The 18,341-nt window shown below is 45.8% G+C and overlaps 2 protein-coding genes and 1 pseudogene across 2 annotated transcripts in view; 2 read left to right on the top strand and 1 right to left on the bottom strand.

Annotated features, from left to right (window-relative positions):
* SCP2 (sterol carrier protein 2) overlaps positions 1–13,125 on the bottom strand; it is a 120,670-nt gene extending 107,545 nt beyond the window's left edge. The window contains exon 1 of the mRNA XM_045291809.1: positions 13,003–13,125. Coding sequence (XP_045147744.1) covers positions 13,003–13,071 — 69 coding nt within the window. The 5' untranslated portion in view covers positions 13,072–13,125. The remainder of the gene's footprint in view (positions 1–13,002) is intronic.
* LOC101657794 lies at positions 3,939–6,824 on the top strand (annotated as a pseudogene).
* A 1,991-nt stretch (positions 13,126–15,116) lies between the features above and the next one.
* ECHDC2 (enoyl-CoA hydratase domain containing 2) overlaps positions 15,117–18,341 on the top strand; it is a 15,527-nt gene continuing 12,302 nt past the window's right edge. The window contains exon 1 of the mRNA XM_004699414.2: positions 15,117–15,292. Within this exon, the coding sequence (XP_004699471.1) occupies positions 15,169–15,292 (124 nt within the window). The 5' untranslated portion in view covers positions 15,117–15,168. The remainder of the gene's footprint in view (positions 15,293–18,341) is intronic.

Raw genomic sequence — 18,341 nt, forward strand, 5'->3', positions numbered from 1 at the left:
AGCTATGTATTTAATTTTTTTACTAAACAATCTTAACACCTTCAAAGTACTCTCCATTACACTTAATACATTTGTCAAATCTGCAATTCCATTCTTGGAAACATTTTTCATGCTTGGAAGGCTGGCATCACTTCTCTTATTTCTTCTTCACCTCTTCTAAGTTGTCATCAAATCACTGTACTTTCATGTCCCTCTTCATTCACAGAAACAAAAAGTCTCACAGTGTCAGGTCAGCTGAGTCAGGTGCATGGCGCAAGAGAAGCATGTTGTTTTTGCCAAAAACTGGCGCACTGAGATGGCTGTGTGAACAGGTGCCTTGTCATGGTGGCAAAACCAATCCCCCATCTGCCAAAAATGAGGCCTTTTTTGTCACAAATCATTACACAATCTTTTCGGAACCTCTAAATAGAAATCTTGATTAACAGTCTGCCCAGGTGGAAGGAACTCTAAATGCACTATCCCCCTCACGTCAAAAAAACAAATGAGCATCGTCTTGATCTTTGATTTCACTTGACGAGCTTTTTTGGGTGAGATAACAATGGCGTCTTCCACTGGCTTGATTGATGTTTGCTTTCAGGGTTGTAGAGAATAGCACCATGCCTCCTCACTAGTAATGACCTTGGGGAAAATGTTTAGGTCACTTCTAAGCTGTTCTTTCAAAGTCCAGCATGTTTCCAACTTGATGCTCTTTTTCCTGGTCAGTCAGAACCCGAAGCACAAATTTCACAGGGACCCTTTTTATTCCCAAATATTTTATTAAAATTTGCTGAACCAAGCTTCAAGATAGTCCATATAACTTCCCCATCTCTTCAATAATCCATCTTCAGTCTTCAAGCACAAGTGCAAGAATTTTGTCGACATTTTTGTCCATTCAGGAAATTGATGGACATTCAGAATGAGGTTTGTCATCAATCAACATTTTAACTTTCTTGAAACAAGAAAACCGCCTGTAGACTTGAGGTTTTCCCATAGCGCTGTCCTTTTAAGTTGAACATAACAACAGTTTCTGTGGCATTTTTCCTGAGCAGGAAACAAAATTTCACAGCTATAAGCTGGTCTCTTAAATCAGCCATCACAAAAAAATGAGGTTCGAGCACAGCTGCTTTTACAAAAAACTTGACAGTGAGCAGACAGAATTTTCCCCGGTGACACCCTTGGGTGCACTAACTCAGAGAGTTGCTCAACTGCTCACTACTGGGGAAAAAATGTACCATGAAAGCTCCGCCCAGTGGAGCCTTTTCCATTTGTTCCGTTTTTTATACCCCCTCGTACTTTGGACATGTTACCAGGAGAGACCATCCCTGGAGAAGGCTCTCATACTTGGTAAAGTGGAGGGGCAGTTAAAGAGAGGAAGACCCTTGACAAGATGGATTTTAACCCAGTGGCTGCAACAATGGGCTCAAATATAACAACAAGTGTGAGGATTGGGCAGGACCAGGCAGTGTTTCTTTCTCTTGTACGTAGAATTACTATGAGTCTGAACCAACTCGATTGCACTTAATTTGTTGAAAGGAAAAGGATGCAGGGGCACCTGTATATTAAAAGAGAGAAAAATAAGTAAATACAAAGATATAAAAGACTCATAACTTTTTTTAATGCACAAGACTAAAACTGATATCTAGAGATACAACCGTGGTAAGTGAAACTAGAAGTAACAGCAAGGAAGTGATTCCTATAAGGGGCAGGACAGGGACAATTTTGGGGTGGCTGTGGAGACTGAGATGGGGTCAGAGTGCCTAGAGGCACCCCTAAGGTGGCAGGCAGAGTTCTGTGTCTTGGTCTGGTGGTGATTGCAGAGGTGTTTTCCTGAAAACAATCCATTAGGCCATAGAGATTTGTAAGCGTGTACATTTTTTGGTGTGTGCCTATCATTTTACAATGAAAAAGTAAATAAATTAAGAATGAGGAGGTTTATAATTTCAACAAGAAAGAAAACACACAAGCGAATTATACAATGAAGGAAATATAGTCATACTACATAACGTGGCCCATGGTAAAAATAAAAACAAAACAAAACTTAATAAGGCAATCCCTGAGTACTGACGAGTAAAGACTTGTACTTCAGCTAAACAGAGAGGATGCAGGGAATGTAACTGTAGGCATGGGTTAGCTGAAGAGATCCAAACTTCACTGACCTTTCTTTGAGATCAGTATATAATTTCTTACATTGCTAAAGAAAAAAGAAATAGTAGTTTAAGAAAACTTATGAACATGGCAGTTTATACAGTAAGAAATACCTAAAGAACTGAAAATGTACTGTAAATTCTTAAGGGAGTAGAAAGCCTTCTCTTTCTCCAACAGAGCAACAGTGGCTTTGACCCGCTGGTCTTTCTGTTAGCAGACCAGCCTGTAATCTGCTATGCCACCATAGATTAGCTCTGTCTTATTTCATTCGCCATGATGTCGGGGTCCCTGGGTGGTACAAATGGTTAAGCTCTCACTAGGAACTGAAAGATTGGTGTTTTGAATTTATCCGATAAATTACTTAAATTTCTCAATCTGGAACTCTCTGTGTGTTACTTTATCTCTCGGTGAAGTGATAATAATAATGCCTACCCCTTAGGGTTGCTGTGAGGATGAAATAGTTAATAATACATATGAAGGCCTTAGCATGCTACATTACACACAGCAAGAGTGTCCTGTTGACCAGAGTTGTTTCCATCATTTGGTCCTAAGTTGCTTTTCTGTCTATATCATGTCCCACTTGAGTCTCTGCCATATCAAATGATGTATAGTTTCTTGATCATACCAAACTTTCTCACTTCCAGGCCTTTAGAATAACCTTTTTAATATTCATAACTTCTCTTTCTTAAGAGCTTAATTGAAATGTTGGTTCCTCCAGGAATCTTTTCTTGCCCTCCCTCTAAGGCTGGATAGTTGTCCCTCCCAGATCATTCAGGACTTACATCACTATGGTGCGACTGCCTGCTTTCCATTAGACTAGAAGCTCTTTGAAGGCAAAGAGTGTTAATAATTATCTTTTATTATCATCATCAGAATCCAGGAACATGACAGATGCTTACCATGGTGGATCTGTTATTGTTGTTTTTAACTTCTTGTTGCTGAGAATATACAAGGGGCTACCCACCACCCCCCAAAAAAAACAGGAAAAAAACTCTGCTGGGCAGAGCTTTCATAGTACACATTTTCCCCCCGCTAGGTGAGCATCAAGCAACTTGTTCTGAGTTAGTGCACCCAATGGCATTGCCTGGGAAGGTTCTCTGTGGTCACAGTGAATGTTTTCATAAAAGTAGTTTGACCTGCCAACTTTTTGATTAGTAGTGGAACGCAATAATTGCTCTCATTTTTTATACGTGTCTGTGAAAACACTTTTTGAATTTAAAGCTTCTTTGTGTGCATGACTATCTCTTAACATCTGTCTTAATAACCAGCACGAGAGAAGAGAGGAGAAGAGGAAGACGAGGGGGAGAGAAAGAGAGGAGAAGCTGCATACCTCTGACTCTCAGAGTGTCAGTTTTAAAGGGTCAGCTGGGCTCTCGTGTATGTAAAACTGTACACCTCCAAGCCTCTCTGACAAACTGGTGGTCTGCAGCCATCCAAGGCAGATGTGACTTGATCTAAGGTATAAACCATTGGTGTCTCCTCACTCAAAAGAACGAAGAGTGATGAAAATTGACAGACATATGAGACCAGTCCACCCGATGAAAAAAGGACTGTATGGATTGTGATAAGAGTTGTATGAGCCCCTAATAAAATGATTTTTTTTTAAAGAAATGAGGACAGGTAAGGGACCAGTGGACAGAGTGAGACCAGCCTCATATGCATAACATGTCCACGGCTACCGACCTTTGAGATTAAACTTCTATTGTTTCAAACCACCAAAAAAATAAAGAAAAAAAGGACCATGCAAGCTTTCCTTTTTCTACCACATTGGCGCCTGTGGAGGCTGCTGGGAATAGGACTTATAAACAGCAAATATGTCTGGAAGGCTGTGGCCTAAGACCACTTTTGCAGGCTATCAATGGGGACTCCAGAGCCAGAGGGAGCACACAGCTCTTCTTAAAATTGAAGGTGTTGGGACGAAACACTAAGGGCATGCAACAGAGCAGCAAGGAGAGCAAAGCAATGAAGTCCCCGGGGAAAATGCCAAAAATAGACTTTGGTACCAGAGCACGGCACCCCATCAGACTCGACTGGAAAACACTCCTAAAGGTCCACAAACAGACCTGGAACTATTTATAGGCTTTTCTTTTTTTGTGTTTACTTTTGTTGTTGTTTTCTTTCCTTTTGTTGTTTTGCCTTGTCTTGCTTTTGCGCTAATTTTTGTCTCTACATGTCTACCTAGATAAGATAAGCGGGATAAACCATCTGGAGTAGAAAACAACAACAACGGGTTGGGTGGGGGGTGGCCACAGGCAATGAAGGTGAGACAAATTATGTACATAAGTAAATATATTTATATATAATGATAGAGAAATAGATCTGTGTGTGTATATGTGTGTGTTAAGTATTAAGGTAGCCTCTACTCAAGTACTCCTTCAATGCAAGAACACTTCATTCTAATAACCTGGCAATCTGTGATGCTCACCTTCCCAACACAATCACTAAAGACAAAACTGGGGGCATAAGCAAATGTGGTGAAGAAAGCTGATGGTGCCAGGCTATCAAAAGATATAGCATTTGGGGTCTTAAAACCTTGAAAATAAGCAAGCAGCCATCTAACTGAAAAGCAACAAAGCCCATATGGAAGAAACACAGCAGCCTGTGTGTGATCATGAGGTGTCGATGGGATCAGGTATCAGGCATCAAAGACCTAGAACAAAAAATCTTATCAATGTGAATGATGAGGAGTGTGGAGTGGAGACTTAAAGCCCATCTGTAGACAACTGGACATGCCCTTACAGAAGGATCACAAGGAAGAGATAAGCCAGTCAGGGTGCAATATAGCACTTATGAAATATACAATTTTCCTCTAGTTCTTTAATAGTTCCTTCCTCCCACTATCATGACCTCAATTCTACCTTACAAATGCAGCTAGACCAGAGCATGTACACTGGTACAGATAAGAACTCAAAACACTCTGAGGTCTTAAAAGCTTGAAGGTAAACAAGCGGACTTCTGGCTCAGAAGCAACAAAGCCCACATGGAAGAAAACATCAGCCTGTGTGATCACGAGGTGCCAAAGGGATCAGTTATCTGGCGTCAAAGAACAAAAAATCATATCATTGTGTGCTCACCTCCATGATAAGATCGCTGAAGACAAATGGGTGCGCAAATGTGGTGAAGAAAGCTGATGGTGGCCGGCTATCAAAAAGTATAGCGTCTGGGGTCTTAAAGGCTTGAAGGTAAACAAGCGGCCATCAAGCTCAGAAGCAACAAAGCCCACATGGAAGAAGCACACCAGCCTATGCAACCACGAGGTGTTGAAGGGATCAGGTATAAGGCATCATCAGAACAAAAAAATCTTACCATAGTGAATGATGGGGGAGTGCGGAGTGGAGACCCAAAGCCCATTTGTAGGCCCCTGGAGATCCCCTTGCAGAGGGGTCTCAGGGAGGAGATGAGCTAGATAGAGTGCGATGTAGCAACAATGAAAAATACAACTTTCCTCTAGTTCCTAAATGCTTCCTCCTTCTCCCACCCCCCGGCCTCCACTATCATGATCCAAATTCTACCTTGTAAGTCTGGCTACACCAGAGGATGTACACTGGTACAGATAGGAACTGGAAACACAGGGAATACCGGGTGGATGATCCCTTCAGGACCAGTGGTGTGAGTGGGGATACTGGGAGGGTAGAGGGAGAGTGGGTTGGAAAGAGGGAACCGATTACAAGGATCTATATGTCACCTCCTCCCTGGGGGACAGACAACAGAAAAGTGGGTGAAGGGAGACGTCAAGAACAGGGCAAGATATGACAAAATAATAATTTATAAATTATCAAGGGCTCATGAGGGAGGGGGGAGGGGGAGGAAGGGGAAAAATGAGGACCTAATGGCGGGGGCTTAAGTGGAGAGCAAATGTTTTGAGAATGATGAGGGAAATGAATGTGCGAATGTGCCTTACACAGTTGTTGTATGTATAGATTGTGATAAGAGTCATATGAGGCCCTAATAAAACGATTAAAAAATATATAAATTCTTCACAGATTTAAAAAAAAAACTCAAAACACAGGGAATTCAGGACAGATAAACCCCTCAGGACCAATAATTAAAGTAGCGATACCAGGAGGGGAAGGGAAGGTGGGGGTAGAATGAGGAACCAATCACAATGATCTATATATAACCCCCTTCCAGGGGGATGGATAACAGAAAAGTGGGTGAAGGGAGACGTTGGACAGTGTTTAACACATGACAAAATAATAATAATTTATAAATTATCAAGAGTTCATGAGGGAGCGGGGAGCAGGGAGGAAGCCGGGGGAAATAAGAGTTGATACCAAGGACTTAAGTGGTGAGCAAATATTTTGAGAATGATGAGGGCAACAAATGTACAAGGGTGCTTGACACAATTGAAGTATGTATGGATTGTGATAAGAGTTGTATGAGTCCCCAATAAAAGGATTTTTTAAAAGCCCCCCAATAAAATGTTTTTTATAAATAATTGAAGGTGTTTATGCCCAAGGTGAAACTGAACTTTATTTAGGCAAGGGATGTGCTTATGTGTACAAAACAAAGAACAACCCACCGGCTCCTGAGGGAAAACCTAACAAAACCAAGGTCACCTGGGCAAAGGTACCTCATGTCCATGGAAACAGTGGCATGTGGTTCAGGTCAAATTCTGGAGCAACCTGCCTGCGGTCATTGGACGCAGAATCAATAATGCTGTATCCCTGAAGGATTTAAACTTATTGAAAAGTAAATAAATAAAATTGCGCATTAAAAAAAAGGACCAGGCAAACAGTCTCCACAACCCTGAGATCAGAAGTGGAGTGCCTAGCTAACACTATCAACTGCTCTGCAAACAATCATGATAGAAGGTTCTGGGTAGAATAGGAGAAAAATGTAAGACAAAATGCAAAATCCTAGAGATCAGGTTTCAGAGAGAGCCAGGTTTAATCGCAGGGACTATGACACTTAGTCACCCTTCAGGTCTGGAACTGAACTCACCCCTGTGGTAAAATATTAATCATTTAAGATCAAAAGGGCAGCATTTACCCAAAGACAAAGTTCAGAGGGTGAGGAAGTCTTGTTCCCTGAACCTTTCTCTGTCATTCTTCTGCACATTTACACATGTTGCTTTCTGTGCTCAGACTCCCCTCCTTCCACTGGCCTACTAGTATAAACTCTTGCCTTTGGAAAGTAAGGTGTCTGGTAGCATTGAGCTGCTAACTACAAGGCCAGCAGTTTGAAACCACTAATTGCTCTGCAGGTGAAACATGAAGCTTTCTTCTGTAAAGAATTACCATCTCAGAAACCCACTGGGGCAGTTCTACCCTGTCCTATAGAGTGGCAATGAGTGAAAATAACTTGATATTGGCTTTTGAAAAGCCTTAACCTAAATGCTTATTCTCGCTGAGAATTTGCAGTGAGAGAAACGATTGAGACCTATCCTTCTAAGTTAGGTGGAAGAGCAATGTCAAACATTACCCAAAGTCAACCTACTATATTAATTCTATCACCTATATTAAAAGTTCCATTAAGGAACGGGGGAGGCATGGAAACAGGAAACAAGGAGAAAGTGAAATGGTACATTGAAGGGGACTGCAATTAATGAACTGAAACAAAATGTCTATGAATTCTCAAGTGTAAAGCTGATGATCTGCCCTATAAACCGTCACCAGATTCACAAAACAGTTGAAAATACTTTTTTTCTCCCTTCTCCCTGCTCACTCTACCCTATCCTCAATTTTTTTTAATCTATTGACATCCTCAGCAGATGTAACCTGGCTGTGTTAAAACTTGTTGACATTGGAGCCCTGGTGGTGTAGTGGTTACGTCTTGGGCTGCAATCCACAAGGTTGGCAGTTCCAAACCACCACCAGCAGCTCCTGGAGAGAAAGACTGGTGTTAGTACAGACTAGGAAAAAAAAATCATAGACACTCATATATGTACAGAACTTGTTGACATCCACCATAGGAATCCTCTCTCACGTCCTACACTGAGTAATACAATCGCATTAAGAGAACTTGAAAGGAGCCCTGATGGCATAGTAGGTTATACATTAGGCTGGAAACCACTAGGTCAGCAGTTTAAACCCATCAGCTGCTTCAAGGGAGAAAGATAAGGTTTCCTGCTCAAGTAAAGATTTGTGGCCTCACGTGGGAAACTGAGTACCGAGAGGATTCTCTATGCTCATATTTTAAGGAGTCTGGGAGACCTGAGACTCTGGAAGAAGGCCCTCACATCCCAGTCACATTCTGCAAAGTAAAAATGATTTCCCACGATGTGCCCCATAACAATGCCAATTTTAAGGTGCTGCTTGCAAACACATAGTTGCTTACTATACTCTTTTAGTTATAATTTTTTTATTGGGGGCTCATACAATTCTTATCACAATCCATACATACATCCATTGTGTCAAGCACATATGTACATTTGTTGCCCTCATCATTCCCAAAACATTTGCCTTCCACTTTAGCCCCTAATATCAGTTGCTCATTTCCCCCCTCCCTCCCCACTCCCCCATGAACCCTTCACCTTCATAATTCATAAATTATTATTGTTTTGTCATAAGTTACACTGTCCGACGTTTCCACCCCCCTCTTCTCTGCTGTAGGCAATACTTAGAGTCTTGTAATTGGTTACCTCTTCCTACCCCCACATTCCCTCCACCCTCTAGGCCTCGCCCCTCTCACCACTGGTCCTGAAGGAGTCATCTGTCCTGGATTCCCTGTGTTTCCAGTTGCTATCTGTACCAATGCACAACCTCTGGTCTAGCCAGATTTTTAAGGTAGAATTGGGATCATGATAGTGGGGGGGGAGGAAGCATTAAAGAACTAGAGGAAAGTTATATGTTTCATCGTTGCTGCCCTGCACCCTGATTGGCTCGTCTCCTCTCCACAACCCTTCAGCAAGGGGGTGTCCAGTTACCTACCGATGGTCTTGAAAGTGAACTGCACAAGGTTATCTGCCTGAAGGTTATCTACCATCAAAAGCAAGAACATCTAACCCAAAGTATGGTCTACTTCTTTCTGATAAGGAACAGAGATTGTCATCGCCACACCCCCCACAGCCCCACACATACACCAGAAGAGCTCAGAGACACCTAAGGTTAACTCAGCTCAGAGACTACCAAGGTTAGGCTAACATCTTAACTCTAGAACCGATCCATCATGCTATGTATGTGCCTTCCTGTCAAGTGTATGCCCCTAGTACCTCTCCTTCCTAGTACCTGTGTTAACTGTAGCTCGACCCTGTTATGTCTTTGGCCCTAATACAACCCCTTCCCATTAAGTATGTGTGTGATGTGGCTGGCATGCACAAGATTTTATAAGCTTGTGAGTGAATACATTCGCCCCATGCTGGTTCCAGTCTCCATTGGAAGAGGTGAGCCCTTGCATGTCTTGTCTGATGTTTCTTTAATTTACCCTTCAATGACACAACTGCCCCTTGGACCCATTTGGTTGTCCAGGCTGGTCCCTGACAGCCTCAGAGACCCACGGGCAGCTCTATTCAGCAATGACTCCAAGGCTGCGAGTGAGAAGTGAACTTGAAGTGGTCTGGGGAATTCAGCTCTTCAAATTCAGTACCATACCACAGGAACTCAAGCAACTGAGATCCTCCTCCCCATCAAACTCTGCCCCTAGGACAAGATGACCATCCCCAGAGGGAGGCACATTGGGTTAACAAGCACAATTAACACCTTTCTCTACGACCCAAACTGTCCCTGCTTCCCCCAGTCCCTCTTTTCTCAGAAGAGTATAACTAACATCTTCTCTACCTGCACATCTCAATTTCAGAAAAAAAAGAAATACATCTCCCACTTTCGCAAAAGGTTAGGAAGCTTTGTGTGTTTCCTATGCTTTTTTTGGCGGGGGGGGGGGTACCATCAAGTAGATTTTTAACTCATAGTGACCCCATGTGACAGATCGGAACTCCCCCACTGAGCTACCCTGGTGGAATTCTCCTCTGTCACATGGGGTTACTATGAGTAAGAATGGACTCTCGATAGGGCACCCACCAACAATCTGTGTGGGAAGTAGGCCTCCCGGTCTTTTCCCCACAGAGCCCTGGGTGGGTTTGGGTGGCCAACCTTTGCGTTAGCAGCCCAGGCCTAACCATTGTGCCACCAAGTAACTGGGCACTCAACAACCAGTGGAAGATAAGACTGCATTAACACTGTAGGGTTTTTTTTTTAATTAAATACTTTTATTAGGGTGCTCTTACATCTCTTATCACAATCCATACATTCATCCAGTGTGTCAAGCACATTTGCACATATGCCGCCATCATCCTTTTCAAATAATTCTCTTCCCACTTGAGCCTCTTGACATCAGCTCCCCATTTCTACCCCTTCCTTCCCCTGCTCACCCTCCCTCACGAACCCTTGATAAGTTATAAATTATTATTTTCATATCTTACATGGTCCTCTGTTGCCCCTCACCCACTTTTCCGTTATTCACCCCCCACCCTGAGAGGGGGTTATAGGTTGATCCTTGTGATCAATTCCTCCTTTCTCCCCCAACCTTCCCCTAATCCTCCTGGTATCTCTACTCTCATTGTTGGCCCTGAGGGGGGTTTATCGATCCTGGATTGCCTATGTTGCTGGCTCTTATCTGTAGGGAGGCAGGCTGTGACAAGCGCAACGGACTGTACTGAAGGAAATGTATGTTCAAAAGGTTTGGAAGAACAACTAGAGCGACTGCACATTGCAAAAGTATAAAAACCTTTGGAAAATTAGACAGGCCACTGCTCAATCTCTCAAGAGGGCTGACAGTCCCTGCACAGGTAATAAAACTTTTTCTTTTGAACTTGTCGGCGGTCTGGGTTGTTTTCTTTCTGGAAATGTACTGTAGGCTACAACAACTGAATTGTATGTGCTCAGCTCATTGCGAAGGTAAAAATTAAGGCTGTTTTCTTAGAAACAAAAATCTCTAGGAACTCTCATACCGAATAATTATTTATATATTGTTCAACTAACATCCACTGAGAATCTTCTGGCATTAGGAACTTTCAAGTTGGCACAGCAGTTAAAGCACTCGTATACTAATTCAAAAGGCTAGTGGTTCAAACCCACCAGCCTCTCCAGGAGAGAAAGGTGTTACAATCTGCGTCCTTAAGGAATTACAGCCTTGGAAACCCTGTGGGCCAGGTCTGTTCTACAGCGGTCCTCCAAGAGAGGAGTCCTAATCAACATGGCAACACACACCAGGGTTATAACAATGAATAAAGTATGGTATGCCCCCTGGAGACGCTCAGATGCCAAGGGCCAATAGAGATGTGAACATGTTCTGTACTTAGTACTTATGATCCCCACAAATCCCCAAACAAACCAAACTCACTGCCATCAAGTCAATGCTGACTCATAGAGACCACCTTGCGGGTTTTCCAAGAGTGTAACTGTGTATGGAAGTCGAAAGCCCAGTCTTTCTCTTGCAACTGCCCACCTCGGGGATTGCACCCCGACACTCAACCATTACACCACCAGGGCTCCTCGGTACTTAGGCTAGTAAGTACTACGATAGAGGTGAGTACAAGGATCTCTGTTAAAGTCAGGAAGTTCACAGGATTCCTGGAAAATGTCTCACCTGAATGGATCCTGTCAGAATGCAAAACTAATCAGGAGAAGAAATATGGTATAAAGAGTGGGACCGACACAAGCAAAGCCAGAGAGATGGCAGCATGGGAAGACCAATAACTATAGGCTCTTTGAATCCCTAGGGCACAGGGCTGGGAAGGTGTCAAAAAATGGGATTGTAGACTGTTTACACTGTAAGCAGCGGTTCTCAACCTGTGGGTCATGACCCCTTTGGGGGCTGAATGAACTTTTCACAGGGGTCGCCTAAGACCATGGGAAAACACATTTCCAATGCTCTTAGGAACCTATTATGCTCCTCTATCATCTCCAGGCAAGTCGGCACACATGCAGATACACCCACACGAGGTACCCAGCGTGAGGACTGTTACCCATGCTACACCATGCTTCTAGACAAAATTTCATTTACTTGTCATTAGGAATATTTCACAATATATAATTAAATATTGTTTTTTGTGAAGAATCACTATGCTTTAATGATACTCAATTTGTAACAACGGAAATACATCCTGCATATCAGATATTTACATGACGATTCATAACAGTAGCAAAATTACAGTTACGAAGTATCAACGAAAATGACTTTACAGTTGGGGGTCACCACAACACGAGGAACTGTATTAAAAGGTCACGGCCTGAGGAAGGTTAAAAACCACTGGCTTACAGTGAAGAGTGTCGGTCTCGGAAACCCACAGGGGCAGTTCTACCCTGTCCATGCTAGGACTCAGCATGGACGCGGTGGCAGTGAATCGGGCGTGCAGGGGAGTTATCTCTCGCTTCCTGAATGACGTGCAGGCACCTATCACAGGATCCAGTTACGCTGACACTGGCACCCAGACCCAGCCGCCGAGCATCACTAGCGGCTCTCTCCGCACGCCGGACTGGAAGCGCCCCGGGAGCGCTGCAATAGGGGCTACTTCCGGACGCGCGGGCCGGACCTGGGTGCTGCCAGCGCGAGCCGCAGCTCCGGCCGAGTGAGTCCTCCCTCGCTCAAGTAAACACCTCCGGAACCAAAGTAGCGAAAACCTCAGGAAATCTGGGAGGCGCTTTCACACACCCTGATCCTGGGGAGAAAGGGGGAACGGCGACAGGAATGACCCCCACACACGACGCCCCCCTCACCCCCTCTGCACGCAGCCTACATCCGACCCCAGGAGTGGCGATCTGCATCCTGAGTCTGGGCGGTGAGCCGGCCCGGTACGTCCCGTCCAGGAAGGACGGGCAGACGGACAGCGTCTGGCCCGGCTCCGCAGCCAGCCCGTTTCCCGGTCACTCCATGCCCCGGCCCTCAGAGGCGCAGAGCGACACAGGAAAGCCGCCTTCGGAGATCGGCTGCTCTGTTTACCTGGGTCATGCCAACCCCCACCACGAACACGCGGCGCAAGGAGGGACTCTTCGAGAGGGTGGAAGACATGTTTCCGAGCAGAGAGAACACTGGCGCGCGCCGCTAACTCGGGCCTGGACAGACTGCGGCTGAGAAGCTCGCGACCAGCCTCCTTTCTGGCCGACGGTGGGAGGCGCTGAGGGGCGGGGCATGTCCCGGGCTAGGAGGGGAGGGGAGGAGCTACCGGCGCGTGCGCAGAAACGTGGCGGCGCGCATGCTCCGAGGTGGGGAGCGTTAACTAAGGCCTGGACTGGGTGTTCGCAAGGTTGTAATGTACCAGCTGCTACTGCTCTTCGCTCGTCCTCATTTGGGCTCTCTACAATGAGTGTCGCCTGAGACAGAGAACAGGGCTTCCAAAAGTTGGCCAGACCTTTTTGTTATTGTTAAACTGCAGGGGGGGGTGGGGGAGTGATGGCATGATGAAATTCCTAGGAGTTTTGGAAATTATCGTATTAGTAGTGGTGGTAATTATAGAAATCAAAGTAAGGATTAAAGCTCATCAGAGTGTACACCAATAATGAAGGTGCGGAGAATTCTGTTGTGGTTCAGAGCCACTGAGCCACTTCCCATTCCCCACAACAGCGGGGAAACACTCGTCCTGCGCCATCCTCACAATCGTTGTCCACTGTGGCAGCCACTTTGTCGATCCATTTCTTTGAAGGGCTTCCTCTTTTTTGCTGACTCACTACTATACTAACCACAATGTCTTCCTCCAGGAACTCCTGGTAACTTGTCCAAAGTCCCCGAGGTGAAGGTGAAATCTCAAAATCTCTTGGGTCATGTTCATCTCTGTCCTCAAAGAGACATGCTTACTCTTTAACATGTTTAAGGAGATATTTTGCAGTAGATTTTCCCAGTGCAATACATCATTTGATTTCGTGGCTGCTGCTTCCATGCTTGGTCATTGACTGTGGATCCAAGCAAAATGAAATCCTTGACAACTCCAATCTTTTCTCCATTTGCCATGGTGGTGCTTACCCTGGTGGTCCTTTTAAGGGTTTTGTTTATTTGTTGAGGTAAGGGTCTCTGGTGGTGCTATGAGCTTAGCATTGGGCTGCTAGCTAAAAAGGCAGAGCTTCACAACCACTGGGACACTCCAGAAGAAAAATGAGGCGAGGTACTTCCATAAAGATTTATCGTTTCAGACACCCCTCAGAGCAGTTCTACTTTATTTAGGGTCGCTATGGGTTGAACTAGACTTGATGGCAGTAAATTATGTTTAAGTGTAATCCATCATGAAGGAACTTTGATCTTGATCAATAAATGCTTGGTGTCCTCTCTTTGCTTTCAGTAGGAAAGGTTGTGACATCTATATATCTCAGGTTGTTAATGAGCCTTACTCAATCCTGAGAACTCATTCTTCTTAAAAATCCAGCTTCTCAGATTCTTTGCTCAGCATACAGCTTGAATAAGTATGGGGAGAAGATAACAATCTTGACGTACGCCTTTTCTGACTTTAAACTCCCTCTTGATCCATGTACAGGTTCCTCAGGAGCACAGTGAAGTGTTCTAGAGTTCCTGTTGTTCTCAAGGCGACCCATTGTTTGTTAGGATCCACACAGTCAAATGGCTTGGCATTGTCAATAAAACGCAATAAAATACATCTTTCTGGTATTCCCTTTCAGCCAAGATCTCACTTGTTCCACATCCTCTTCTGAGTCTGGCCTGAATCTCTGAGAGCTCCCTGAATCTCAGATACTATTACTACCCCTGTTATCCGGATTTTTTTTTTTAAACTGTTTAGAGTTTGACAGCCTTCTCTCAGGTCTAAGATATGCAGATACCAGTGGTGGCCTGCTGGCCTATAATCCCTCCCCAAACCAAACTCACTGCTAGGGACTCGATTCGGACTCATAGCGACCCTACTGGACAGGGTCGAACTGGCCTTTTTGTTTTCCAAGGTTTTTAAATCTTTAAGGAGCAAACTGCCTCATCCTTCTCCCGTTTAGCGACTGGTGGTTTGCAACAGGGTCCTGCGATTCGCAGTTCAGTAGGTCACCAGGAAGCGGCCGGGCTCTTCTGCTGGCCCGTAGGTGGAGCAGTTTCGAAGCTCGGCCCGGCGGCGAGCTGTCGGCGGAGGGAAGGCTTCTGAGGGTCTGGAGCGCCGCCTTCCACATTCGTGCCCAGATGCTGCGCTCCCTGTCCCGTGCCGTGCGCCCCTGGAGGCCCCTGCGGGCCCGAGCCCACGCTTCCGACGGGGCGGCCGGGGCCCCCGAGATCCAAGTGCGCGCCCTGGAGGGCCCTGACCAAGGTGAGTGCCCAGGACGCCGCTGGAACAAGCCGGGCACGATGCCCCCGGGAAGGGGAAGCGGGGCGCAAGGCGCGTTGGCCGCTTGCCTACTGTCCATGGGAAGACTGAGAGTTGGGGAGCGGGGTCCTCGTCCCCCACTCCAACGCCCACGCCCAGCTTCCGGAGCGCACAGGGTCCAGGAAAGGGGCGATCACTTCCCTGGCTGTGAGCCGAGTAAGGGTGCCCCTAACTGCGGTCATAAGACTGTGGGGCGGGGCAGAGGAGTCCCGTAGCAAAAAGGTCACCCTCGGCCCGCTGCGGGAGAGTTAAGATGGCAGAGGTCCCGGGGAGGGCTGTACCCCCAGAGTCCAGCCAGCGGCCAGGGCACGGAGGCCATGGAACCAATCGGGCTCGCGGAGAAGGGGGGGGGCCGGAGGTGGAGGAGGCTGGAGGGGAGGGGGAAAAGCAGGGGGGCGGGCATGCTAGTCCCGAGGCCAGGGGCTAGTTTTTGCCGCCTGATGATTCCAGCAGGAAAGTTCAAGTCAATGGCAAACAAGTTTGTGCGTTGTCTTGGTTTTGAATCTCGGGGGCCCATTCGATTATGTTCAATCTGTGTCGCCCGGTCCGCTGCGCGCAGCCGTCTGCACGGGAAGGCTGCTCTCGGGTCTTTGCTGCCCTCCTTTGCTGTCCCATTCTCCCCGCGCCCCCTGGCCTTTGAGGTAGCTTTGTGCACGTTGTTTTAAGTTGCGTGAATGTGAGGTATTTATTCTCCGCCCTCTTCCCACCCCCACTTTGACATTCATATTTGAAGAGCTGCTTGATCAAGTAAATCTAGTTGCCTGCCTCCTGCTGTGCAGACGTAGGGTGTACTTAGGGTGGACACCCAGGGCCTGCGTCCCTTTGGAGAGAACTTGGTGAACATTAATGTGGCCATGTGGAATGAATGGCTGGGCCTTCAATAACACCTCATCCTCTCGGAAAGCTATGAATCACTTTGTTCCCGGCTTTGAAGACTACGAACCTGAGGGGCAGAAAGGTTAAGCAAGGAGCCCCAAGCCCAGCTAATTGAGTGGCAGAGATGAACCGGTTCTGATCTCAGAGGCTGTTCTCAACCCCGTTCACATAGGAAAAAAATCACCGAAAGTTTATTCTGAACAGTTAGACATAACGGGAGACCATTTGATTCGAGAGTGAAATCAAAGGGATTGAAGAAGTTAGGTACAAGGAGACTTCTAAAGATCATTGTTTTAGGGTACAAAAGAGACCCCCGTCTCAGATGTAATCTAAGGAGAACGTTTATGAAGGCTTCAAAGAGACAAAGATGCAGACACGTTATCCGGAAGAGGGAAGCCACGAACTCACGGTAAAAATGGCATCTAAAGGATTCACAGTTGGGAAGGAAGCAAGACAAATAGGGTGGGGGTGGGGTGGGCAAAGGAAACTCACAAAAGCATGATTGGTAGCAGATCAATACATCAAGCATGATTGGTAGCAGATCAATCAATACATACAGGTAGGATTACAGAAGCAGGAACAGGACATGATTGAGACACACAACTCGTGAGATAGAAAGGCTTACAAAGATTGATCCGGGGCCTATGCAGGGTGAGACAGACAGGGCATGACTATGTGACGCAAAACCACTCCCACCCCTCTCCTACCATCCCATTGGCAAGTCCCTAGGGCTGCAGGAGACTGGTGGAGGCAATCCACTCTTCTAGGCATTTTGCCTGTAGTTAAGATTAGGTACATACTTGGGTAATGATCAGAAAGCATTTAATGGAGGCTTAATCTATGTGGGGTCTCCAAAAATGAATTTTGCACCACCAACCATAGCCTTTTGCAAAACAGGGTGCTCAGAATTCAAGCTCTAATACAATAATAGCACCCAGGAAGAGAGTGCATTTTGTCCATCAAAATCATCTTCCTCATGCAACAGGTTAAGGATGCTTCATAGTCAAGGAGTAGGGGAAGGGGTCTTCTGGAGCAGTCTGGCCTATGAGATCACACACCACCACCACCACCACCACCCCTGGTTCTCAGCTTGCTCTCTGCTTTGAGGGGCACGTCCACATTCTGGCTGCAGGTATGGTTAGCTGAGTTCTGCCCTCCACATGGAGATGATTAATTTGGATTTCTAAATAAATGGTTCTCAACCTTCCTCATGCCGCAACCCTTTAATGCAGTTCCTCATGTTGTGGTGACCCCAACCATAAAATTATTTTCATTGCTACTTCATCACTGTAATTTTGCTACTGTTATGAATCCGGCAACCCTTGTGAAAGGGTTGTTCGACCCCCAAAGGAGTCGCGACCCACAGTTTGAGAAACCCTGTTCTAAAGGTTTTTCAGTTCATTAGGAATGCTAACAGAACTGCAATATTTAACCCTATAGAGGGAGACTCTGGATGATCTTCTAAGCCTCAGTGAAACACTGCAGGACAGTGTAGCCTGGATTGCACACTCTAGGGCAAGGGCCCTCAAACTTTTTAAACAGGGGGCCAGCTCACTGTCCCTCAGACCCATTGGAGGGCCGGACTACAGTTAAAAAAAAAAGCTATGAACAAATTCCTATGCACACTGCACATATCTTATTTTGAAGTTAAAAAACAAATGGGGCAAAAACACCCGGCGGGCCAGATAAATGTCCTCAGTGGGCCGCATGTGGCCCGCGGGCCGTAGTTTGAGGACGCCTGCTCTAGGGGAACCATGTATTTTTCTAGGTCCTTTCCATTAGGAAAGCCACATGACAAGTGTCCACTGCAACCATCAGATAAGACGGTCAGCGTAGCATATATGACACACAAGCATTCTTTTTCCTGTCCTCCATGGCCCTGCAGGCAGAGTTGTCCCAAGAGCCTTCCAGGCCTAACATCCAGAGGGGTGCACACAGACCGCCTCTGTCTTAGAGCAATACAGAAAATGATGAGACCAGAGGCTGCGGTGAGGAATGAGGCAAACGAGTAGGGAAACCAAACCCACTGCCGTCGAGTAGATCCCAGCTGATCATGGCACTTTATAACATAGGTTCCTAAACTTATTAGGCCTACCTCTCCCTTTTCAGGAAAAAT

Source organism: Echinops telfairi, unplaced genomic scaffold, assembly GCF_000313985.2.
Source record: "Echinops telfairi isolate 266 unplaced genomic scaffold, ASM31398v2 ScPeMD7_443;HRSCAF=831, whole genome shotgun sequence".
NCBI classification, from domain to species: Eukaryota; Metazoa; Chordata; class Mammalia; order Afrosoricida; family Tenrecidae; genus Echinops; species Echinops telfairi.